Raw genomic sequence first — 25,875 nt, 5'->3', positions numbered from 1 at the left:
TCTTTAAACAGCTGCAAAGGGGGAGGGACCACTATGCTTATGAAAACTCCACTTTGCAGAATGCTTCTGCCAGGTCCTACTGTCTGTCTCTTTCCAGGGATTTAATACCTCCAAGATTCAGGTTTGCTTTTACATCTCTTCCTTGTGCAACCCTGACAACAGAGCCTACTGCCAGCTGTCTTAATTGAAGAACAATAATCCAGCTCTTCTTTTTATTGCCATGAGGAATACATACACCCTCTTTCTCTTTGTAGTGGGCTCCTATTATTTTAACGGTAAGTGATCTTTTCTTTCAGATACAGTTTGCAGAACAGTGTTAGCTTTCAGGGCTACGAGATAGGACGGTGATATAAGCTCTCAAACCATTTGTAACTACCACCTCAGTAGGCTGCAGACTTTACGAAGATGCATGAAATTGATTGTTTTAGTGTTGTTTCTGGCTCATTCGGTATCAGCAAATCCACTAGGATGCATATGGACAGGCAGTAAGTTGGACATAAAATGACAGAGCAGTAGGAGATGACATTGATAACAAGTAAAGAATGTTCCTTTAGATGCTCCCAGGATTATCTGTGACAGGAAAAGCAGGTATTGCGTTTAGAATGAAAAAAGAAAAAATGAACCAAGACATAAAGCATAAATGACAGAGATCTCACCCCTCTGTACAAATATTGACTCGAGTTTGTGTATTTGCAAAGTTCTTATTTCCTAATTGTTTGATTCGTACATAATTAATGTTTAATTTCAATTGGAATACATAAATATATATTTAAAAATATAAACATACATTAAGAACATTTTCTTTAGCCCGTCAGAATTTCTTGCCTATGTTTTAGCCAACATGCACAGCTCAACAGCAGCACACAATAGTGCATTTACCTTGGGAGCATCTTCCCACGGAGCGACTCCACTGAAGTGTTCGGAGTGAAACTGGCTGAAAGTGAACTGGGACAAAAATCACATTTTCCTATATGTACCTAGTCAACCTGCAGTTTTGTTTCTTCTGTTACTGAAAGCCAACTTCAGAAAACATCTGCTTAGTAACAACTGCAGGGTGAGGGCCTACTTTAGATTACACATTTCTGAATCCATCAGCATTTCCTTTTTATTCGCATTAATTGCAGTGCAGAAGTTAAAACAGCCTTTAAAATACAGTAAATTCACTATTACTTCCTTAGGAACAATAATCATTCCAAAGTAGTGTGCATTGTCCTAAGACGCCATATAAATCTTTTTACTCAGGAGTACACTGAGAAGTAACAACATCACTAAGTAATTTCAGAGAAGATAATAGGATTGTCTTATTGCTGCATCCTACTTGCTCTTTCCTAATTATAGGTGGGAATTTGGTATGTCACCATTGTCAACATAAGCCATTTGCAAGAGAGGAAAGTCCAAAATGACAATAGGTTGTGCAATATATTATTTCTAAACTATTATTATTTCAACAGTTATTAAAATAACTGATTAGGGAAATGGGGGAAGCATGTCTTAAGTTAAATTCTACAATTTAGACAGTGATAACAGTGCACTTGCCTGTATTTGTTGACACTGCTCCTTATTTTGTTCTGTGGAAATCATGCCGATGTATTTGTTACTACACTGAAAATAAGCAATACAGCACAGGCTGAGGAGTTACTTCATTTTTATATTTAACTTAGACCATGTAGAAAGGAAAGTTTGCACAGAGTAGTGAATCACGTCTGGTTTTGTTTCTTCTACTGTGAAAGCATCCTAAAGCAATTTGTTTTTAATGGTAATAACCCTACACAAAGAATACAAACTTACTGCAGAATCTGGGCTGCAAGTTACGGGGTAATTTGCTTTCCTTGTCATGGAGGAGATGTGTAGCATGTTCAGTGAAGCTACAAAAATTTCCCTAGCTCAGGATCCATCCCAATGTGTTTTCCCTATTACTACTTTCAGTACACAAACACACTTTACCCCCAAATTAGGGCTGCTCCATCATTATTGTTAAAATCATTTCTCTAAAAGCAACGTTTTACTCTCTGCAGCATTTGTGGTGATGACTGCTATTTGGAAAAAAAGAGTTTGTGAGGGGAAAAAGTGCACTTGCATTTCTTCCAACTCTGAGGAGAAAAACAGGAGTTTTCAAATGCGCAACCACTGACATCATGAAATGCATATAAGGACAAACTTGAATGCCTGTCAATTTTGTTTTCATTAGGTGCCATCTGGTTACTATAAGATTGGTAATGGAAAGTAGATTATAAAAATTATTCAAGAGCCACTCATTTTTACACTTTATTTACAGACAGATTAGTCCTGGCAACCTTTAAGGCAGGGCACTGCTGACATCTAGTGGCAAGTGATACAGGCAGCTGAGTGAGGTAGAGTAGCCCCTCTGACCTTAATTTTTGATGATTAAGTTCTTTAAGGGTTGGGATGGCATGGCAATTTTGTTAACAATTCTTCATTATAGGAACCCCTTCCCTAAGAACAGAGAACAGTATCTCAAAGGGGTTCATTATTTAACAGACTGTTTTTATAATTAAGTCATGGCAGTCATTCAGTTGCATAAAGTTTATTGACAGAGGCAGTACTTGGAAATCTGAGCTGTTCTCATCAGACATGGAGACCCACAGTATGTTGTGATTTGCAGACCAGATGACCATGACTTCCCAAATCAGGTTTCAGATAACAAGCAGTGATTACTGTAACTTCAGAATTAGGTTTCTGTAAATATTCTGCAGTTTTCACTTTTCTCACTGCTTAGGCAAACACTCCATACACTAGAATAATTACAGAAAGATGGGAACACAGTGAAAACATATTTAACAATTCAAACAAGAATTCACTCTCTTTGCTAGCAACGTTCAGCAACCACTATATGAAACAAACCAAATGACAATTTATTTATATTTGAATTATAGCAGTCAGCTTATGTCACTTATATATACAGCAGCAGCACAAATATTTGCTTAAAAATTAAAAATAAAATAAAATAAAAATAACTAATCAAGATTATCTCTTCAGCTACCACAAGGCTTTTCAGCTATCCCTGTAAACACAAAACAATCCATTCCTGGAATGAAGCCCCATTTTCTACACAGTATAAACCTTAGCTCCATCTTAATTGCAATACAAAAGAAAAAAAAAAAAACAGAATCTGGAGCTTAGCAAGGATCAACATAGCTTTAGCTTGATAAGCCTTTGATTAGGCAGGCTTACATTGGGGATGAATATAACATTAAAATATCATATCGTACTAAGGTTTTCCTAATGACTTGTGCAGGAGTACAAGGCAAGTGTGAATCACAAAATAAACCAACCCAACAAACACAGATATTTTCCCAAATGGCTTGGGATGTACTTGAGAAGCCTATTCTAGAGGACACTGTTACAGTTAAGGACGTGTGACAAAATCTGTGCTACCAATGACGTAGCACATACGCCTTTTAAGAGAATTAAAGCATGCCTGCTGTTTATCTCATCCTTTCCCCACAGCTTGAGTGAAAGCTGTTCTTAGATATGAAAGATCTGTTTGATTAAATTTTCTCTGATGTCTCCCCACTTTCGTACTGGATCAGAAACAAGTTCTTATGGTATTTTTATATCTGAGTGTAATTCAAAATTACCAAGTTTCAAGAGAGATTTGTTCCCTCTAGCAACTTACAGACCAGTTCACATGGAAGCAAATATGCTATAGAGACACACTTTTAATTTCTGCAATTTCAAGGGTTGTTAGGTGCCCTTTCCTACCGAAGAATCATGTTATTCACTGGACTAGAATCTGTTTTCATTAATGCCTGTGTCCATCACTGTCAGGTGTATCACACAACACAGAATTACTCTACATACAGCAGAATCTCTCTCCTGCAAAGGGACAATACTGCTGGCAGGTTGTTACCAGGACCTTCGTCATCAGTATTATTACATGGTCAACACTGGTTTGAAAAGTCCGCCACCATGCCATAAAAAAGCAAACACGACAACATGGGACCCAGTCACCTCTGGAGCTGTGCAATAAGCCATCCTGCTCCACAGGGCATGTTCAGGCTTGGTTGACAGCAGCCTGCAGATACTGTATTTTGCAGTTACTAGACTCCAGCTTTAGCTGTCTAAGATTTAAAGCATTTGTGCTAGTCCATAAATCAGGTTTGGTTTTACACATAAAGTAAGGCTTATATTAGTGCCTCTGGATTTCATATAAAATTATTCTGAAACAGAAACATCACTGGCTACCAAAGAGCTCCCAATCCTTAAAAATACCCTATGACTCCTGCAGCTCATCCTCCGGTTTTCCCTACGCAGATCAGAGTCTTCCAATTTATACCTGTGCCTGCAACTCTTTCCTTGTCTCCTGTGACAATGAAAAGTCACACCCAGACTCCCTCCATTTAGATCTTTGATACATTCTTCCTGTGTTATTAAGAAGGTGGGTTTCCTTCTAGTTTCTGAACGCACTCCCAAAAGTACCTATCATTCTGAGCTTTGCATTTTACTGTGGGGGAAAAAAAACATAGGGCCCTGAATTATCTGCTTTTGATCTATGCTTTGTGAAAGACAGTCAGCTTCAGCAGAACAGATACTGGTGCAAGCACCATATCCTTCTGCTCCTGCAAAACGATGGTCTTTAGAAAATCAAAAGCCCTCATTACTTCATGAAGATGATCCGATGCACAGGAATTCCGTGATCTCTACATCATGCCACTTGGTGTCCCTTCCGTAACCCTGTTATGTGATGTTTTACAGGAAGCACCGCAGCAGATGCTGAAGAAAAGCTAATGAACCACCTACTGAGTCCTGACAGGTACAATAAGTTAATTCGCCCAGCTGTCAACTCGTCCCAGTTGGTATCTATAGAACTGCAGGTTTCCTTGGCACAGCTCATCAGTGTGGTAAGCTCAAATTAAGCTATGCCTTTTAGTTCATTACTATGTACACAGCACTCTAAGTAAAAGCTAGATTGGTGTTACTCTGTCCCCACTATTTTCTACTTTGCATAACATGTAGTAGGCAGGGCCCATACATGCAATTTGCAGGTTTTATTTCAGAATGCAGCTACAACTATCTATGCCTAAGGACAGCAGCCAGATCTTCATCCAATACAAACCCACTGATCAAAAATCAAGATCTTTCTCCGGATTCAGTAAGGCTGCAGTAAGTTACAGCAGGTCAGGATCTCTCCTGGGCTGTGCACATAATGTCACTGCTTGCCATTACTCCTTGGGCTGTCGCTGGACTCCCTGACAAAGCATTCCCTTTCCAGATTTCTTGTAGGCCCCCTTTGGTACTGAAAGACCGCTATAAGGTCTTCTGGTAGAAACTCCTACTAGTTTCATGAAGATGAACCTCCTAGATAAGAGCTTACATGGCAAACCTTACATTAACCCTACACAAATTCTTCTAGAGCTTTTTGGTGGCCAAAGTTTGCCTCCTGTTTCAAATCAGATCCACAGGGGAAAAAAATCAGCTTGCAGGGGAGAAATTGTTCCCAAGGAATGGCATTCGCACCAGTCACAACTGTCCTTGTTAAAAGCCACTTGGAGCTACCTGCTTGTGGGGTTACTATACATTATCAGTGTGTGCACAAAGCTGGGCATCTACCAGCAGAGAACTGCCTGTTTTGAAATACACCACGCAAAATCATTCTGTACAGTTGGAAATATCCTTGAAAGCCCAGAAAGAATAAATCTTATTACTGCAATAAAATGGAACATTTCAGAGGACAGCTTTTCTCTGTCTCTTCCCCTGCAGAATGAACGGGAGCAGATCATGACTACAAATGTCTGGCTGAACCAGGTAACAAAACACACAGATGCATGATCTTGCAAACCACAAACAGCACTGCTTTCCCTACATCACAGTGATTGTTTTGTTTGTGCTGGTCTGGATACTCCCATTGCTAATGTGTAATTCTTCTCCTAGGAGTGGATTGATTATCGTTTGGCTTGGAAGCCCTCTGACTATGAAGGAATAAATACGCTGAGAATACCTGCAAAACACATCTGGCTGCCAGACATTGTGCTTTACAATAAGTAAGTAAAACATCCCTAATTTATACAGACAGCAAACAAAATGTTAACCACGTATTGAGAAAAAAGCATCAGAACCAATGATGTAGGTCTGACAAAAGTCTGAAACTAAATGGTAGACATTTTAGCCAGTATCAAGTACATCTGACTGAGGTACTGGCCTTAAAGATCATTTCAGCAAAATCGGGGCTCTAGGCAGAGAGATTCTAGCAGACCTGTGGCGAGTCTGCAGCATGAGTTGTTACAACACCAGAAGATCGATGAGAAGGCTCACAACTGAGACGTAAGTCTTTATCAGATTAGACTACTTGGAAAGAATGAATTGTAAGTACAAGCACAGCTGCACACTGACCAGGTTTCAACAAAGACATCTGGAAGTCTATCAGACATCTTAGGCACTGTCCTACATTTTTATCTCCTACTTCTTCTCCCCTTCCACCACAGACTACAGGACATAAATCTGCTTCAAGCTCACAGACAACAGAACTCCATGAGTTAATATTAATTTTCAAAACCAGATTATATTCTATTTTCATAAAGCATTCAAAAGTCAATTATAAGAATACATAACAAATCTGTCAACATTTGACCCCACTGCTTCACAGTACTAAGAAAAATAAAACCTTGGGGCTAGAACATAGTTCGATTTTTCTTTCAGACAAACAACTGCTGATTTTTTTTTGTTTTTTTAAGTCTCTAGCAAAGCCTTGAAGTAGGTAATATCAAGTTTTTTGGAAAACAAACAAACAAAAACCACAATAACCAAAACTTATAATACACTTTCATGATACTTTGAAGACCAATGAATTCATGAACACAGGATGGTTTACTAACATGTACAGATGGGAAACCTAGGAAGTTTATATATAACTGAATTAAGTCCCTGGAATCCTACTACTGGAAATCAGATTTGAGAAATATTTAAATACTAAAAACTATTGTATTAGTCACAAAATAATTCAGCTAGTGGCTTAGGATGTACTCTGCCTCGTCAAATCTTGTTCTGCTAAATTGTGTCCCCGCCCCCGGCTTCTTTCTTCCTTATTTCCCAAATAGTATCATTTAGTGGATTGTAAGAAGGGCAATGAACATTTTTTTAAAGGCTTCCTAAATGTACAGAAACAAGCTTTTAGCCACACCATATTGTTTTGTTTTTTTTACATCAGTACAAAGCTTGAAATTAAAGTTTTAGGTGAAGACCAATCCCCCTGTAACTTTCTTCTGCTGGAGCAGTGTTTTGTAGGCAGGAGTCAGTCCATGGTGGTCCTAACAAGGAAGACAGACAAGCATTCCTGCACCACACAGCTCTGCCCAAATGCAGGCTGCACAGAGGGCTGTGGAGGACACTGAGACAGCACCAGCAGCTTGGCCTCAGTCTCCGAGCTCAGGCAGGGGCAGCAAGCAAAAGCACCTGCATATTCTCAGCCCAGAAGTCTATGCAGTATTATGGCTTAACTGTAAATCTAACTCAGGGAAATAGAGACGTGAGAGACAAGATACAGTTTCTTTACTAAAAATACATATATACATATATATATATATATATATATATATATATACTCATTGACTGGCAAGCAACTAAAGACCCTTACACACTGTAGCCTTTCACTTCTGCACTTACTTGTTTCAGTGCCTACATGAATTAGCTGCAAGGGTCTCAGCTCAGCAGTGCTAGGCTCCAGGACGTCTTTGCATCGCCAAGTGTAACCAATCTGGAGAGCAGCTATACATGTGCCAAACCTTGGATGCTTGCAGCAATTTTTTGCTCAGGAAAATCAACCTTAGCACTGAAATAGCTCTATTTTTATGACTTGTCAATGGACAGGTGATTCACTAGACTTTCTTATTAACTCCCAAGGAGCAAATTTCCCATTGGAGTAAAAGGGTGCTATTTAATCAGTCAGTTGAACTTCCTTTGTTTACACTTTGAATTTGGTATTTTAGTTTTGCAGATAATATATTGTCGCTAAATTGTATGCGCTTCTTTACAAATGTAGCTGTTTATCCAAAAGGAAATGGGATGTATCTAGTCCAGACTCACTTTTGCAGCCTAACAAGTGTATAACCCACTTTTAATAAAAGCAATTGAGTTTCCTCTTCCGTCAATAAAGAGTCACTGAAAGTTCCTCCTCCCTACTGTTACAATTTCCTTGGGTAGCAGGACTGGCTGAGTTTGAAAGGCGTTGCATAGCGTGCTTGAAAAGATGCAGTGAATACACTAAGAAACACTAGATTTCAATGAAATTTCTCACAATTGACCACATTTCTGCCTCAGGATACTTCATAGGATAAACAATCCCATGTTGTTTGCCCAGAAACACTGGGAAAGAAACCGTACTGACTACTGACTGATAATGATCCTCTCCCTGAATTAAAGGACCCATCATAACACAGGAGACTCTCCTGGTGGAAGTTCAGAATTTGGAGGAGATACAAAGCCAAGATCATTTGTGGGCATTAAGAACCCTGTGGCTTGTCTGGCCTGGTTTTGTAATACGTAAGCATTAACTGGAACAAGCTAATCAATTATAAACTACATAATTACATTTCCTCTGCCTGCACTCTCCCTGCATTTTTAACTAGCACTGCACATCCTTATTTCCTTGTCTAAGTCATTTAGGAGTATTGCTGTATGCTCTTAGCAGTGGCTGTGTTCCAGACCAAAGGTACCTCTGTTTTCTTGCTGGATGATCTCATTTTTACACAGCCTTCAAAGATGCAGTAAGCCCTAATTACCGTAAAAAATATTTAAAAGTACGTTCAGTTCTTTGGACAAAATGGACATGCAAATTTATTATTTAATAACCATTTTATGAAAATAATTTTCTGTAAGCATTGGCCAAAATACCAGTTTTCTAACTGGGCGAAATGCAGCTATCAAATTATAGCTGCCTACAACATAGATTTCAAAACTGAAATCTTCCTAAGCTTTAATTCTAGCAACAATTGAGGCCCACAAGACAAAGAATGCGAGTTTTTCTGTTTTGAACTGTTTTTCCTTTTAATGTTTGCTGGTCTTCTCTCCTTTTTCTTCTCCCTTGTTTCATTAGTGCCGATGGCACATACGAAGTTTCACTGTACACAAATGTAATCGTACAGAATAATGGAAGCATTCGCTGGTTGCCTCCAGCCATTTACAAGAGTGCCTGCAAGATCGAGGTTAAGCATTTCCCATTTGATCAACAAAACTGCACCTTAAAGTTCCGGTCTTGGACATATGATCATACAGAAATTGATATGGTACTAAAAACTTCCATGGCAAGCATGGATGACTTCACACCCAGTGGAGAATGGGACATTGTAGCACTCCCAGGAAGAAGGACTGTAAATCCTTTGGATCCCAATTATGTCGATGTGACATATGACTTCATTATTAAAAGGAAACCTCTTTTCTATACCATCAATCTTATCATTCCCTGTGTGCTAATTACTTCCTTAGCCATCCTGGTGTTCTACTTGCCTTCAGACTGTGGTGAAAAAATGACCTTATGCATATCTGTGTTGCTTGCCTTGACTGTGTTCTTACTGCTGATCTCCAAAATTGTCCCTCCAACATCTCTGGATGTTCCGCTGATCGGGAAGTATCTCATGTTTACAATGGTACTAGTCACCTTCTCAATAGTTACCAGTGTCTGTGTACTCAATGTCCACCACAGATCTCCAAGCACTCACACTATGCCTCCTTGGGTAAAGCTGGTTTTCCTTGAAAGACTTCCAGCCTATCTGTTCATGAAGCGTCCAGAAAATAATTCTCCACGGCAAAAGCTGTGCAACTGCAAAAAGATGAGAGCAGAGAATCTTTCCATAGACCCAGCCGTCTTGTACAAGAACTCTACTTACTTTGTGAACACAGCTTCTGCCAAAAAATATGATATGAAAATCACTGAGACTCTTGACAATGTCAGCAACCATCAAGATTTCAGGTTAAGAACAGGCATGAAATTTTCTCCTGAAGTCCAAGAAGCAATTGATGGAGTCAGTTTTATAGCAGAGCACATGAAAAGTGATGACAACGACCAAAGTGTAAGTAAAAATGAGAAATCATCCTGGTCTTTCCGAACTTCATCCCTTGTCCTCTGTAGCATGCCGTTCTTCAGGAAGGAGATTTGAATTCCCTAGCTAGCTTGAAGATTTTAGAGATTCTAGCCATAGGTTGTCAGATGAAATAACGTTTGCCATTAAAACAACTTAATGAATAGTAATTTGGTAAAGCCAATGCTTTCCTAGAAAGTAACTTGGATGTTTCTAAAAAACAGAGAATGGTGGTTACCCAGTAAATCACAAAACATCCTCAAAAAAGCTGCATTGTGACATTCAAGTAATGTCTGGCAGGGGGAAAAAAAATACTGAGTTCCAGGTCTGGGAGAATGCCATTTAAGAATATTTTTCCCCAATGTATTCAGAAAGACTTTAACATGATCAGCCCATGTTAACCAGAAACAACGTACCTGCAGCTCAAGCTTTAATTTACCTAAGTGTGCACAGAAGAAGGATTTAGTAAAATTGGGAAAACAACTTGCAGACACCTTCATCCTAAGATCTCTGTCCATAACTGAGCAAGACATTATATTGCTCTGTTATGGCAAATACAGTGGGTAGAATCAAAACCCTAATGCCAGCAGAGACGTTACTTCTTCCATTTGAGTTAAGTGAGACTTGTTATCAGCTATGAGAAGTACAGGATTCAAGTGTTGCTGGTGTCCTGTTCACATGCCCTACTCATGTGTAACTAGCTAGCACACTGAAGCTGATATAAATACACTGCACATAATGCTTGGAAAAACTCAAGTGGTTCGGATTTGTTTAGACCACCATTAGGAAAAACTGTCGGGCATCCTCTCTGTGACCCCGCTCAGTCCCAGATCCCACTCAGACTCTAGGTTCTATATTCCTGCTGCGCTCTCCCTCCTTCAGCCCAGCAGACTAAATAATGTTATAGTCTGGCTTCTGATATTGCAGAAGTCCCTTGAGGAATATGCTGCTGAGTAGTTCATGTTTTCTATTAACTGAAATTACTGTCAATATAAATAAAGAAGATCAGAAGTTAATGTTAGACATGAGCCTATACATATTGGAACTGACTGAACAGAGGCACGCTTTCCAGAGCAGGAAAAAAATATTCTAATAGCTCAGAAACTCATGCAAGAATATATTGCATATTAAAGGATCTACAGAGCCTCCACTAGAGGCTAAGAACAATTTCCGAGGGTATTTCATGCATTAAAAATGAATTGAATGCTTTTTACACAGGGTCTTCTGATATTACGTATCATTGTTTTCTGGATTCATACACTTAATTTCTGCAATCTTCATTACCATGCTCTGATAACAACCGCTCATGTACATTTCCTATAGCCTCTTTTCAGAAGTGCACAATTCCCATTAGCAGCAGTGGAAATTAGAAGGGTGCGCTGAAAGAAATCTATATAATGTTCTAATGTAAGACGTGAGATAACTGACGAGTATGGTAAAGTCACTGTGATGATGTCCCACGTGTAACTAGAATCAATGACAGAGGAGATGCAAATGAAGATTGATGTATTCATCCTTTACGATAATAGCCTCAAAGTCACTTCAGGTTGAGAACAGAAACTAAGGCTCATGTTGTGTTTCAACACATGCAAGGCCAAAGAGATTTTAATAAAAACAGCAGTACTAATACACATTAAAACCCTTGATTAAGAAGACTGCTGATAAGAGAAGAACTCAGAAGCTAACCTTGTTTAACAGCAGTAAATACTGTTTGTATTTGTCCACTGAGATTAATAGCATCTGCAAACTAAAATTAAAGAAAAAATTCCTTAATTGGATTGTAGTGTGGGTCCTTCCGGACTGACACCAGGCACTGACGCACCAAAGACATCTTAGATAAATTTACAGTATTTTTCTCCACTGCTCAGAATGGTTGCAGGAGAAAGAATCCTTCCCAAGTCTAAAGTGATTTTATTCCCTGAACCTTGAGATTTATTTCCTTTTGTTTTCATAATCAAAGACTGCATCAGCAAGAGGAAAAGCAAAAGAATACGACAAATTGCTAATACCTTTAATTGGCTTTTTTTTTTTCCAGGTCATTGAAGATTGGAAGTATGTTGCCATGGTAGTGGACAGGCTGTTTCTCTGGATATTCGTCCTTGTTTGTGTCCTTGGGACTGTTGGATTATTTCTGCAGCCACTTTTTCAAAACCACATTGCTGCCGTGAACCCTTAGTTGTCATTTAAAACTGTCAATGCCTACATAGATGCTGGGTCTCTTTTTGCTCTGTTTCCCCTCTGTTAAATCCGGACTGATGTCAGCTGAGTTGCTCTCACACCAGATTTATGGTAGGGATGTGGAAAGTAGAACTTGACTTGCTAGATTATTGTGATAGGAAAAAATCCAAAAACATTTCTTTTTTTCCAACAAGTTCAGGACTTCTGGTGGTATCTTGGCCCTTTTGTCAATTGTTTGACGTCTGAACATTACAGAGAAAGGCATTTACTGTACAATATGCCAGCTTGGCTCACAAGGATTATTTATTAAAAGGTATTTTATATACATTGCTTCAGGAAAGCCATTTTCTTTCCTTAGAATACTGCACTTTCCATACTTCAACGAAGGTATTTAGTTCTTTCAAATGCATCAAAACTATTTGTGTCTGATTTATAAAGAGCTCAACAGGTGGAATCACTGTTTAGCTGCTTTGAGTGTGATATTTAAGACTGAACAGAGGAACAGAGCCATACCTCTGAGGTAACCACTAACAGGTTTCTCACCTTGCCATTTCTGCTACTAGATCAATCAGCAGAGGCCAAATTAACATATTGTTAACAAACGTTTATATGCTCTGTTCAATGATGAAATATAAATAAAACGTAAAATTTCTCCTTTATATAGATTTAGTCCTGAAATGTTCCTGCAAGTTTAACAGCTCGTGTAAGTAGTGTTTACATATGCTTTCACGAACCTAAAGGCTGAAAGAAACTCCAGGAAAGCATCTAGAGGACACAACAACCGTGAAAGGTGGCTGGAATGAGGCTAGACACCTGAGAACAAACATATCTGTGCATTTTGCTGAGGAGATGTTAACACAGGTTTAAATACCACCCTCAACAAATTAGCTATGAAAGCTATCATTAGCTAACACACGTACAGTCTTTAAGCCTTCAGCAAAGGGCAGATCAGGGCCTAAGACTCCCACCACAGGACAATCTCACCAAACTTTGTCCCAGCCAGCTCATAACCTCCACAAAGAGAAGTGGGCCGCTGATTCAAGCTAAACAACCTCAGCTTTTGCTAGGGACGCTGTCAGGACACAGAACAATTTTACCACCACTGATAGGTACAACTAGTGACTGGTGAACAAACTGTTAAAACCTACTAGTTCTTCTGAAAGGGACCTGAGGCCGACCTGTCCCAGGGGAGGATTAGCAGATACTTAAACATGTATTATTCAGCAAGCTGCCGGTGAAGACACCTCTGGTTTATTTGCCCTCATCAGAACTAAGCGACATCCCTACCTAGATCACCATTCCCTAGCAGCTACAGACAACTGCACATTTCAACATGCCAAACCACTCACACAGAAGCCTTTCCAACTGTTCAGAGATAATCCAGGACCTTTGCTGACCCCTGCGTTTGCTCCTAGCCCTTGTGCTGAACACTCCCAGCACTGCTGCCACCCCTGCCCCCTGCTGCAGCCCCACTGCTCCCCGTGCCACCACCTGCAACTGGAGTGCTTGAAGGAGTGGCCTTCCCCAGGGGCCTGAGCACTGCAACACAGCAGCTTAAGAAAGACGCACTGAAAAAGCAACTGAAGTGGGGTGGGGAAGGCTCCATGAGCAGCAGCAGCATCTCCCCTAGGCCGTAGGCTAGAAGAAGGAATGGCTGTAACACTCTCATCCTCCCTTCCAGTCCACTTAGGCTGTGTCGTCAAGCTGTGCCGTGAAGGACAGGGCAGGAGGGCGAAGGAGGCCTGTGGGATGGCCCTATTAGTGCCGGTGTGCCCTGTGACCACCGGAGCTGCCTCATCCTCCTCTCCCAGAGGGTGCCAATGCTCTGGTCCCCCCCGCGAACATTAACTGTTCTGGGAATTTCCCATGGTGCCTGGTGGGTGGTGTAGAGTTGGAAGGGATCAAACCTTCCTCCACGCCTTCTCCCTCTTAAATGCCTTCTCCCTCTTAAACCCAAATAGCAGAGCTATTTGGCTGCAGGCAACTGTGAGACTGCTCACAGCAGTGAGATGAGATGGAGCACACGCAGCCCCAAGGGAGCAGAGGGGAGCCTGTGCCCTGCAGGGGGGCACTCCCCCATGTTAGGTTATACTCCAGAAGCTGCCGTGGCACAGAACACCACAAGCACATGCGCGCACACTGTCACAGCTGCTACACAGCCTTTTCTGCTTACAGAGAAGCCGGAGGGAAGCCAGAGCAGCTGCTGGTGCTGCACAGTGTAAAGGTGAAGCCCCTTTACATCCCGCAACAACCCTGAACAGCCAGTCTGGAAGGGGCAGCACAGACAAGCACAGACTTGAACACTGTCTCCAATCACTGCACCCACCTGCAGGGCAGGAGGGAGAGGGACTCATCCATCCAAGCAAGCGAGGCTGCAGCCAGTGGTCCTCAGACCCCGCAGCCCACCAGCAGGCAGATGCTGAGAGACCCCTCTGCGCTCCTTTTCTCCCCCTCCAACATCACTCCGGCTCCATCTGGCTCTCACAGCCTCCATCAGTCTCCTACCAATAATTACCCTCTTGCTTCATCCACCCCGTACTGCCTGAACGCATCTGAACAAGGCCCCCAGTGCTCCTGTCTCACTTAGTCTGATCCTATGAGCAGCAGCGACGGGTAACGCTTGGCTCTGTAACTGCAGCCTTCAGCTCCATTACCCCTGGCGCAGCCGAGAGCTTCCGAAAGGATCTGGCAGCTCAGCTAGCAGCCACCACAGAGCTCAGGCAAATCCCGGGCTCGACTTGACAAACCCAGAAAGGGCTTTCAGAAGGCACACCCCTGGCCCCGGGAAGATCCCATCAGGGCTCGAGCTCCTCGTTCAGGATATGGTGGGCTCTAGGGCTTTCCACGTACCATGGCTGCCTTACTCCTTTTTAATCACGAGTAAAGCAATATGCTTTTCTCAAGTTATGTTCTCAGAAACCACTTCGGCATTTTTGTCAAATTTTCAAAAGTAATTCCACCCATAGCAAACTTCAGAATGGAAAATTTCACCAATTGCTAAAATTTCACAAAATTTTGACCTCTTAAAACTGTGGTTTCAAATTGGTAAATGCTATTTTTGCCTAACTCTCAGCAGCTCTGCCTACGTAAGACATAAAGCATCTCAGATTAACTTGTCCAAGAATCACAGGGTTTTCCATCTTGATTTCTTGACAAAATTTCAAAACCAGAAATTTTCCAGAGAAATTGAAACATTAAAAATGTATTCTTGCAGGATAATATGAATATGATAAGGTCCCAGTTCATCAAACAAAATAAACTTTAACATTCCCACTTTTCAAGGTTTTTACAGCAATAATTTTCATTAAAAAAGGAAGACTGTGGTCATTCAAAACATATTTTCCACTAAAACTGTTTCAATGAAAGTGCACAACCAGCTTTTGCTTCCCTTCTAGTGAAGAAAAGGCTCTGATGGTGCCACCTCCGTTCCCTAGTACGATGTGAGGGTATTCTTTTTGTCATCACCTGAGTTGACCGAGATTTGATCTTAACAAATCTTAACAAAAAGGAAGTCATTTCAAAGTAGCATGATCATTAAAAAGCAAAGGCTACAAAGTTTGTTACTGCAGATGTTCTTGGGGGAATGAGCTTTCCCCTGTCCATACAAATTCTTCTATGTACTTCTGCAATGCAGTCATGGTGACGTGTTCTTATCGTATCACTCTCCCTGGCCAGAAAAATAATCCTACCTCAAATCTGAGCTGATTTCACCAGGAGCTTCATCACATAATGTTAGAGATAAAACATCTATGCATACAAACACAGCTGGAAATTTCAGCAACTAGGCAAATTAAGCTAAAATACCTGTACCTCTGGATACAGTGGCTCTTCACTGCCTCTGCAGACCAGCCATTTCCAAACTCTTCAGCTTTGGATACAGAATTTTTGGGAACACAGACTAGGCTCTGATTCTTGAAGCTTTAGCTCATTTCTAGTTAGGACTCAATCAAACAAAAATCCCAGTTATAATGTTGCTCTTTCATGGAAACCAATAAGGCAGAAAGGGAAAACAGCTAATCTCAATGTCCTGGCAAGGCAAGAAAATGTGTTCACAAAGGGTTAAGCTGCAAGACAAAACCGCTGAGTTCTCTGGAAAAAAATAATAAAATCAAATGGACAGTAAAGCCTATTTCCTCCAAGCTAATAGAATTACAGAAATTATCATGAGAGCATGTGTCTGGGGATGGAGTGAATGATGCTCTGAGAGATAGAGGAAACTGGATAAACAAGCTCTGTGCCAAGAGCAGCTGAACCCAGCCTAATGCTCATTCTCTCAGCACTGCCTCTTAACACAGCGCCAAATGGGGTCGTCATTTACCCTTCCCTAACAACAGGGACAGAAGCACCCACCAGGGGCTGCTCCCCATCCCACACCGCTTCCCTCTCACCACTACCCACAACCGGATGAAATCCCACTGTTCTCCCTCCTCCCTCCACACGCACTGCCCAGATGAGTCCAGCAAGCTCTGTGTGCACGAGCCCTGCGCCACCTGGCCATGCCAGGGGGAGGCAAAAAGCGATACACAAGTTAACAAAGAAGCTGATGGGCACCTGGGGAATGAGCCACTTTGCAAACCATGATTTTGACTGAAGAGGAAACAAACCAAACACTGATGGCTCTGAAAGGCTGATATGGGATGATCCCTGGCAGTAAGCCTTTCCCAGGCAAGAGGAAAAAGGCAATCCCTTACACCTCAACTTCAGCTACATGTTCCTACTTAAAGGTCTAAATTCAGAAAAACATGCCAAGAAAAAACAAACAAAAACCTATATTCCCACTTCTCTCTCTTGACTGGTGCAATATTCCCTCCCCTGAAGACTTTTTACTATAAAAACTCTGCTAAAAAAGATCCTGGCAGGAGCTTCAGTTGTTTTTATTTGTTTGTTTTGGGTCATTTTGGTTTTGATTTTTAACTTCAGGAAGAAAATCCGTGACAATAGGAAAAAATTGAACCTACTTCCTCTGCAGTGAGAATTTACAAGCCTCCAGGATCTCTTCTACACAGGGTTATGGTTTGAAAGTAACCTTCACCAGAACTTCAAATACAGTGTCCCATTCTCTCCCATCTCCTTTTCCTTGAACAACGGGGTTTTGCGGGATCAGGCTGGGATCCTATGCTCTTATTCCCTTTCCCAAATTCCACCTTTATAACCCATTAAAGCAGGGATGGTCCACCACCAGTTATTCTCAAGTGCTTTGGTTAAGTTTGGCCTCCAACTCAAACCCTTGGCTCTTGCCAGACCCTGGCTGCTGTATCACTCTGGGCTTAGATTCTGGGAAGTTATGCTTGTGCTGAATTACCCCTGGGAACAGCAACATCCTTCTTATACCATGAAGAACCAGGCTACAGTCAAACACCTAGCACTACCACTTGCAAGGATAAGACACAGTCAGAAAAAAAACCTCAACGTTAAAAGCATAACTGGAAATTCAGGTCTCATGATCTCAGTTCACTGCTAAATCAGGTGTCCCTAATGCCGAAACCCATTTCAGCACAATTCAATTATAAGATTTTCATTAACTAGACTTCTCCTAGTAGCTTGGCATGAGAATTTTTTAAAGAAAAATCCTCTATAGCAGCTGACGGGAAAAATCTTCAGCCTCGTCAGAGTACCAGATTCGTTTACGCACCAGTTTATGGACTCTTGCTTATTAATCTTGCCAGGACACCACTCTTTGCCTACAATAATATCTATTCTGTCTGCAATTTATTTGCTGTTTTCAATGCTCTGACAGTCCGGGTAGCTGGAAAGGGGGCAGCACAGCAAGTCTAATGGGAGCTCACTGCGCAGAACTGTGCTCAGGGTCCTGCCGTCTGCTGCTTCCAGGCATTTCACGCATCGGAGGAGCGGAGCTGCCCATACTTCCTATGCTCGTACAATCCTGGCAGCTCAGCTCATCTTCAGCAGCCTCTGTCGACAGACAGTAATTCATAACACCATGGAGAGCATACACGCTCTCCTTCTAACCGCTGCTCTTTGCATTCTCTCTCAAGGTGAGTGATCCTTAATTTGTTTTTTCTTTGTCGGTAAAGGGGGGACTAAAGAGGTGAGCAGAAGATGGCTTTGGCGACAATTATTTTAAGAAATGTTGAAGCTTATTGCAAACTAATGAAAGAAACGTTCAGAATCCTACCCCAGCTTTTTGTTACATAGTGGTTTGGTTTTTTTTAATTCCTTCTTGTGAAGAGGTTAAGTAGTTCTGAATCAAGATGCCAAACAAGACATACAGAGCCATTTTAACATTAAGAAGTGAGTGCACCATACATGTAAAGATTTGGTTTGATATATTGTAGAATACTGAAGGACTAGAAGAAAGAAAAAACATTAAAAAGCATTAAATATGTGCTGTAAACAGTGTGCATTATATCTGCAGATATAGAAAGCACAGAAGCATTTACATTAAAAAGAAAAAATATTAATACACTTACTCTCTAGATAAAGCAGGTGCTAGATTAATCAGATCGGTGGTGACACATAAAAAGTCTGGCAATTTGGGCTTGACTATAATGAAGTGTAGTTACAATCTAGCTTTAACATGATTCATCTAGAAGATTGAGTATTTCTTCCAGGAAGTCTCAATCTGAGAGATGAGGTATCAAAAAATAATTAGGGTAAGGCTAGCAGTTAAAAAGTATCAAAGAAGCGTGTTCATTTTTTAATTAGCAAGTTGGCTTAAGTGATTTCACTAATCTGAAAATAAAGTTGTCTTTGAAGTTTTCACTGAATACAGATTGACATGAGGGGAACCTTTCATCTGAGGGAGAGAAAAGCTCTTACAAAGATCATCTGCTAACAGATCAGCCACCTGCAGATACTTCTGCTTTCCCTGTCTTCACCCCCTTGAAAAACACTAGCCTGGAGGAAAAAAAAATAAGTGTCTTTGCAAATATCTGTAGATTTGTATTTGTGCTCCAGAGGAACTGTAGAGTTTGTTCAACAGACTTAAGGTCTGTGTCTTTGCCAAATTCACAGTGATAGCCAAAAAATACAAAAATAGTTTTGTTTTTTTTATTTTAGGTTGAAGTACTAGAAAACGTGTTGTCCAGCAGTGACTTTAAAAAAAGAGTCCCCTAAAAAGGAAAGGGCATTGACTTTTGAATAGCGTCCAGTTGCCAGGATGCTCGTTGTCTAGCTAGATCTGGGAATAAAAACATAGTTTGAAACACAGTTTCTCACACCTACCTCACTCTAAGCAGCTGAAGGAGCCTGTTGTTCAACAACTCCAACTTACAGCTTTCCCATCAGCCACAAGGCACCATGAGCAGCAGCATCAGCAGCAAAACGTAGAAAAGGAGTATACTGCAAATAAACATTACTTAGAATAACAAACAGGCAATGACCACATTTATTTGTATGCACTGAACAACGCTGAATACAATGGTTTATCAATTTTTTATCTTATTTGCATATTTCAACAAGCACCCTGCTATCACCACTATTATCACGCTGACATGACTGGGACTAGAAAGCAGAAAGTTACCCTTTATTGGGAATCTTTTGCAAACCCTCCAGCTGCTCCCACACTGCGCAGTCTGTGGGGTTCTGCTCTCCCCTTCCTCAGCTCCGCACCCCTACGGCTCCCGCAGGCCTGGGGGCCTAGGCCTGTGGGGGAAATGCGGTTTTGCACCTCGAACTCCTCAGTACCCCCTTCAAACTATCTTTAGAGCGCATTTGGGGAGATGCACGTGAGAAAAGCCTGTCACGGGTGGCTGCCAGCGCCCACCGGGGGCGGCGGAGCTGTCATCCCGGGCCTCCCCCGGGCCGTGAGGGAGCGGGCCCGAGGCCCCGTGCCCGCTCACCGCGCCATGCCCCCACAGGCTGCGGCGGCTCCGAGGCCGAGCACCGGCTGTACGCGGCCCTCTTCAAGAACTACAACCAGTTCGTCCGGCCCGTGAAGAACGTCTCAGACCCCGTCATCATCCAGTTCGAGGTGTCCATGTCCCAGCTGGTGAAGGTGGTGAGTACGCGGCCCCCCGGCGCGCCCGCGGGCCGGGGAGGGCCGGCGCCGTTCCCGACGGAGCTCTGTTTTACAGGACGAAGTCAATCAGATAATGGAAACCAACCTGTGGCTCAAGCACGTAAGTAGGGCTCACCGCCCTCACCACAGCGCGGCGTGAAACCCCGCTCCCGCCGGGGCCACCTCAGCCCTCCCAGCCCCCCCCCTACAGAGGAACACCGCAGCCCCCGAGAGGCGTCGAAGGGAGACAGGCGGGGCCCGCCCCAGCCCCGGCCGCTCCCCTCAGCCCCGTTGCCGTACCGGGAGCGCGGTCACGACGCCGGGCCGGGCGCATTACCGCCCCCCTGCGGCTCGCGCGGCGCCTCAGCGCCTCCGCCAGTAGCCGCGGCCAGCGGCCCGCGGAGCCCGGGGGCTCTTCCTGCCCCTCCCGCCCCCTCATGACCGGCCGCACAGCCCGCTGCTAGCCCCGCTGCCCTCCTCTGCCGTCAGCTCTGGCTGCCACAGCGCGTACAGGCGGGGCGTACCGCGGGAAGCAGCTGTTTAACTCAGGGTCAGAGTTGTCAGCTGCAGCCTCACCCCTCCAACGCTTAATGTGCCTCCAAATACATTTTTTCCCTCAGGAATCCCCAAAATAGTGTCTTGGTGGATAGGAAAATGTACAGAGGAAACACCTCAGCGTGGAGGTCCCTGGCCTGGCCATGCTGTGCTGTTTAGTCACCACAAAAGTGACAACAAAGCAAAAGTATCAACTTCACTTACAAGGAACTTTATAGGTTGAAAATGCAAATAATTACTGTTGTAAATAACAGCTTAATAACCAACTTAATATCTAGTTTCAGCTTAATATTCAAATTGGTTAAACTGGGGCTTAATGAGCGCTAATGAACAAGACTGTTACTTAGCTGAATGATGCTACCTGCAGCTTTTCCCAACCCATCTGCTGTAGGGGTCCTTCATTCAATGCTCTTGTCTAGAAATGGAGCTACCTAACAATTCCTTTTCACTGTTTAACAGTGGACCTGGCTTCTTGGGACCTAAATTACTATTCACATCCTACACTTTCATCTTTTCTCATCTACTGGGTACACATTCCTTGTACAGGGACTCGTACATGCCTAAGTCATACTTAGCCCCATGGGCCCATGGTCTCCACGTGAATAAACGCTAAACATACATGTTTAACTAAGAAACATCTAATCATTGTAGTGTCCAGAATAAAACAACCCTAAAATCAATATGACAGCACTTGTTTTGACTTTGGTCCACAGAATTTCAATTTCATCACAAACATAATGTAGACTTACTTCTTCCATAATTAGATTTGGAATGATTACAAGCTTCGGTGGAATCCAGCGGACTATGGAGGTGCTGAATTCATCCGAGTACCATCTGGCCAGATCTGGAAGCCAGATATTGTTTTATATAACAAGTAAGACTCTTGCATGTTTATCTTCTTAATTCAAGCTTAATTCAGGGGTAATGGTTTTAAACTAAAAGAGGGGAGATTTAGATCAGACATAAGGAAGAAATTCTTTACAATGAGGGTGGCAAGGGACTGGCACAGGCTGCCCAGAGAAGCTGTGGCTGCGCCATCGCTGGAAGTGTTCAAGGCCAGGCTGGATGGGGCTTTGGGCAGCCTGGGCTGGTGGGAGGTGTCCCTGCCCATGGCAGGGGGGTTGGAAGTGGGTGATCTTTAAGGATCTTCGAACCCAAAGCATTCTATGACTGTATTCTTTAGGAAGAAGGGAGGATATTTATTATTTAAAAAAAAACAAACAAACAGCAAGTTCACTGGACTTGCTGAAAAAGACTGCTTTTCAACATTCCACATCTCCCTACTGCTGTTCTTACATGTATGCCTTTGTACACTCCTTTTCTAACTGCAGACCCAAAGAAGTTTAACTACCTTCTTAGTTTTACTTTTTCATATGAACAAATGAAATTGTCACATGGATCTTATAAGATCAAGATAACAATGTGGGACTTAAAGAAAAAATACACCAATACACTACTCAGGCAAAGACACACCCCAACCCTAATCCCTCTATCTATAGTTACTACCTCCATGGTCCACAGATGAGGTGGAAATACCAATACTGCACATCCTCTTATCAGCCCTTGGGTTCTGATTTGCTTGATCTCACATTTGCTGTTTTGTATATTGACTGCACTGAGTCCTGTTCCTGTAAAAGAGAATATTGCCTTTCAAATTCTCCACAGTAAATTTACACAGTTGTTTATTTTAATTTTTAACTGTGCAAATTTATGACAGCCACTGACAGTGCTGCATATGCAGTTCAGTTCCACATCAGCACGTAACTGCTGCCTTTCACAAACCAGATTAAAGTTCTAATGTATATGAACTGTTTACACGAAACTACCTGGATCAGTTACATTCTGTTACTTTTATTTGCTTTACAGTGCAGTTGGGGATTTCCAGGTCGATGACAAGACAAAGGCCCTACTGAAATACACAGGTGATGTGACCTGGATACCCCCGGCTATATTTAAAAGCTCGTGTAAAATAGATGTAACCTACTTCCCATTTGACTACCAGAACTGCACCATGAAGTTTGGTTCCTGGTCTTACGATAAAGCCAAGATTGACTTGGTTTTAATTGGCTCTACAATGAACCTGAAAGATTACTGGGAGAGTGGAGAATGGGCTATTATTAAAGCTCCTGGGTATAAACATGACATCAAATATAACTGCTGTGAAGAGATATATACAGACATCACATACTCTCTTTATATTAGGCGTTTACCTTTATTTTACACTATCAACATGATTATTCCATGTCTACTGATTTCTTTTCTGACTGTATTAGTTTTCTATTTGCCTTCAGACTGTGGTGAGAAAGTGACACTCTGTATATCAGTCCTTCTATCTTTAACAGTGTTTCTTCTTGTTATCACGGAGACTATACCTTCTACATCCCTGGTAATTCCACTGATTGGGGAATACCTCCTTTTCACTATGATATTTGTAACTCTGTCTATTGTCATTACGGTATTTGTACTTAATGTACACTACAGAACACCCAAGACACACACAATGCCTGTGTGGGTGAGAACCATCTTCTTGAACTTACTTCCCAGGATCATGTTTATGACAAGGCCTGCCAGCGATGAAGAGACTAATCAGAAGTCAAAACCATTTTACACTTCCGAGTTTTCAAACTTAAATTGCTTCAACAGTTCTGAAACCAAATGCTGCAAAGATGGCTTTGTATGTCAAGATATAGCATGCAGCTGTTGCCAATATCAGAGAATGAAGTTCTCAGATTTCAGTGGCAATCTCACAAGAAGTTCAAGCTCTGAATCTCTAGATCCTCTGTTTTCATTTTCAGTTCTGTCACCAGAAATGAGAGATGCTATTGAAAGTGTTAAATACATCGCAGAAAATATGAAAATGCAGAACGAAGCAAAAGAGGTAAGAATGTATTTTACTATTACTCAAAATGCAGACAGCATTTGCAATTAATATATTTTGTAAGAAAAAAAGATATCTTTAAAAAAAACAACACCAACCATTATTTTATACAAGTAAATTACACAAGCCATATTACAAATACATGCAACTTTGAATGTAGGTAAGTTTGGTGAGCAGCTCTGTTGCATTCTTTTCGTTGACAACACGTATACAGGGTGAAGCATGTTAGGGTAACTAGACAGCCAGCTCAGTATCAACTCCTACAAGACTTACAGTGTAGATTTTCCAAATTATAATCTTAATAGTGGAATTTGCTGTTTCTGTGGCCTTAGAAAGTTACATTCTCCCTACACCTGACCATCAGTAGAGAGAATAAGACTTAAACTTCCTTCACAGTGAAGACGTTTCCTATTCTGCTGCTGTGGAATGAAGTAATGAAGTGAAATGAGACAACTGCTGTAAGACAGGGACCATCATCTTTCATAAATCTGCATCTTGATGCACTAAAAAACAAAACAAAAACTGTTTATCAGCATTCCTCAAACATTCTAAGAACAGCAACCACACCACCACAATCATCACTGAATCTAAATCCTATGCAGTAAGGCACTTAAAGTTAGGATGAAGTTAGTTTGTTTATGCTGAAATTAGAACTTGATTTAGAATTAGTTGATACAGAAAATGTTGTTTTTTTTTTTTAAGAAGTCTGCCTTCAAGAACTGCTTCAAAAGACTTCAAAAACAAAAAAATTCCCATTTCATATTACACTTCCTGAAGAAAAATTAAGTCTAAATTTAAATTATGATCTGAAGAGTACCTAAAATGATCACCTAATGTAGTTACTCTTAATATGTAACATACATAGATACATATATATTCGATGTCACTCTTGTTGTAATGTCCACTGGAAAAAAAATTGGAAACTTCATTCCCTCTTAAATGTGAGGTAAGGAGATTAGTTTTACATCTTGCAAGAGAACATGGTAAAATTTCAGTATTACACAGGAAACATATCAAATAACTATATACCAATTAATCTTTGTCTGCTACATGCTGCTTAAAGAGCAATAGGAACAGTCTACTTCAGTAAGCTTTTTCTGGGCAAACCTGATCACTTAAGAATGTAAGGCTTTTCACTTTCAGTATTAGCATACAGAGGAGAAATTGTACTTCCTGATGTTTAGTGTCTTGGTGAACAACTCCTTGTATTTGAAGAAATAGCTTTTGGCTTTAGCACAAATAGCATATTCAAACAAAGCTTCTTCAAGATGAATTAATTTATCAATGAAAACAGCAACATGAAAGTTGTACATACATGAAAGAAAACCTACATATGGAAAAAAAAAATCAGTGCTTGCTATATGAAATGCTCCTAATGGCTAATGCAACTTACTTATCTAATAAACTTGTTTACTTGCTATTTGATCTATTTTTCAGATTCAGGATGACTGGAAATATGTTGCCATGGTAATTGATCGTATTTTTCTATGGGTTTTCATCCTGGTATGTATTCTAGGAACAGCAGGATTGTTTTTACAACCTTTGATGGCTGGAGATGAAATGTAAAAAATCAAAATGTTATATTGTGAAGTCAAATAAAACTTTTGCCAACCAAACTCTGCACTCCTACCCCAGCACCTGATCTCTCTTCTATGTGTTTCAGTAGTAGAATAAGGATCTTTCTTGGCCTCAACTTTGCTTGACCAAGAAGGCTTTATTAAAAAATGTGAAAACATGAAAACAGTATTTTGAACCATTATGACAGCTAATTCCAAAGCAATGTGCACTATACTTGCCAGCTATTTTTTAAAATAACTGGAAAAGATGCAGATCGTACATTAAACTTTCTATTAATGTTTTAAGAAGCTAGTAAAGAAATTGAAAATTGCATGAATATTCTGAGAGTCAAGACAAGTAGAATACTTTGGACAACTTTGTCTGGTGTTAAGTACCTTGAATTCCTGACAGGATCTTCTGGGAATAAGTTCATATTTAGTTTAAGGAATGCCCTCGTGAGGATGAAATGATTTAGAAAGCATACATACCAAATTGTTTGAATGCAGAACATTGCCACCTAGTGTATAAACTGATGCAAACTGTGGGAAGAAAGGATATGGGCACATTTATTACAGAAGAAAAAGAAATAGGTGAGTAATAGATGATGGTAATTAAAGCATTGTCATGTAGTGTCTGTGTATCCCCGTATTGTCACTGCATGAGGAGTCTGTCAAAGTCATCTAAACATAATAACGTTTAAAACTGTATACAAATCA

The 25,875-nt window shown here is 41.2% G+C and overlaps 2 protein-coding genes across 2 annotated transcripts; both read left to right on the top strand.

The window, feature by feature from the left end:
* The first annotated feature begins 220 nt into the window (after window positions 1-220).
* CHRNB4 (cholinergic receptor nicotinic beta 4 subunit) lies at window positions 221-12,207 on the top strand. The gene is made up of 6 exons (XM_035553992.1): window positions 221-275; window positions 4,717-4,862; window positions 5,722-5,766; window positions 5,893-6,002; window positions 9,050-10,022; window positions 12,067-12,207. Exons 1-6 carry the CDS (start codon window positions 221-223, stop codon window positions 12,205-12,207), a joined length of 1,470 nt encoding a protein of 489 aa, XP_035409885.1.
* Window positions 12,208-18,150: 5,943 nt separating this feature from the next.
* On the top strand, window positions 18,151-25,274 carry CHRNA3 (cholinergic receptor nicotinic alpha 3 subunit). Its single transcript, XM_035554135.2, has 6 exons — window positions 18,151-18,205; window positions 20,030-20,169; window positions 20,246-20,290; window positions 21,489-21,598; window positions 22,591-23,602; window positions 25,040-25,274. Exons 1-6 carry the CDS (start codon window positions 18,151-18,153, stop codon window positions 25,166-25,168), a joined length of 1,491 nt encoding a protein of 496 aa, XP_035410028.1. The 3' UTR covers window positions 25,169-25,274.
* The last annotated feature ends 601 nt before the right edge of the window (window positions 25,275-25,875 follow it).

The sequence above is a fragment of the Cygnus atratus genome, chromosome 11 (genome assembly GCF_013377495.2).
Source record: "Cygnus atratus isolate AKBS03 ecotype Queensland, Australia chromosome 11, CAtr_DNAZoo_HiC_assembly, whole genome shotgun sequence".
NCBI lineage: Eukaryota > Metazoa > Chordata > Aves > Anseriformes > Anatidae > Cygnus > Cygnus atratus.
This window is presented reverse-complemented; position numbering and strand designations above follow the sequence as displayed.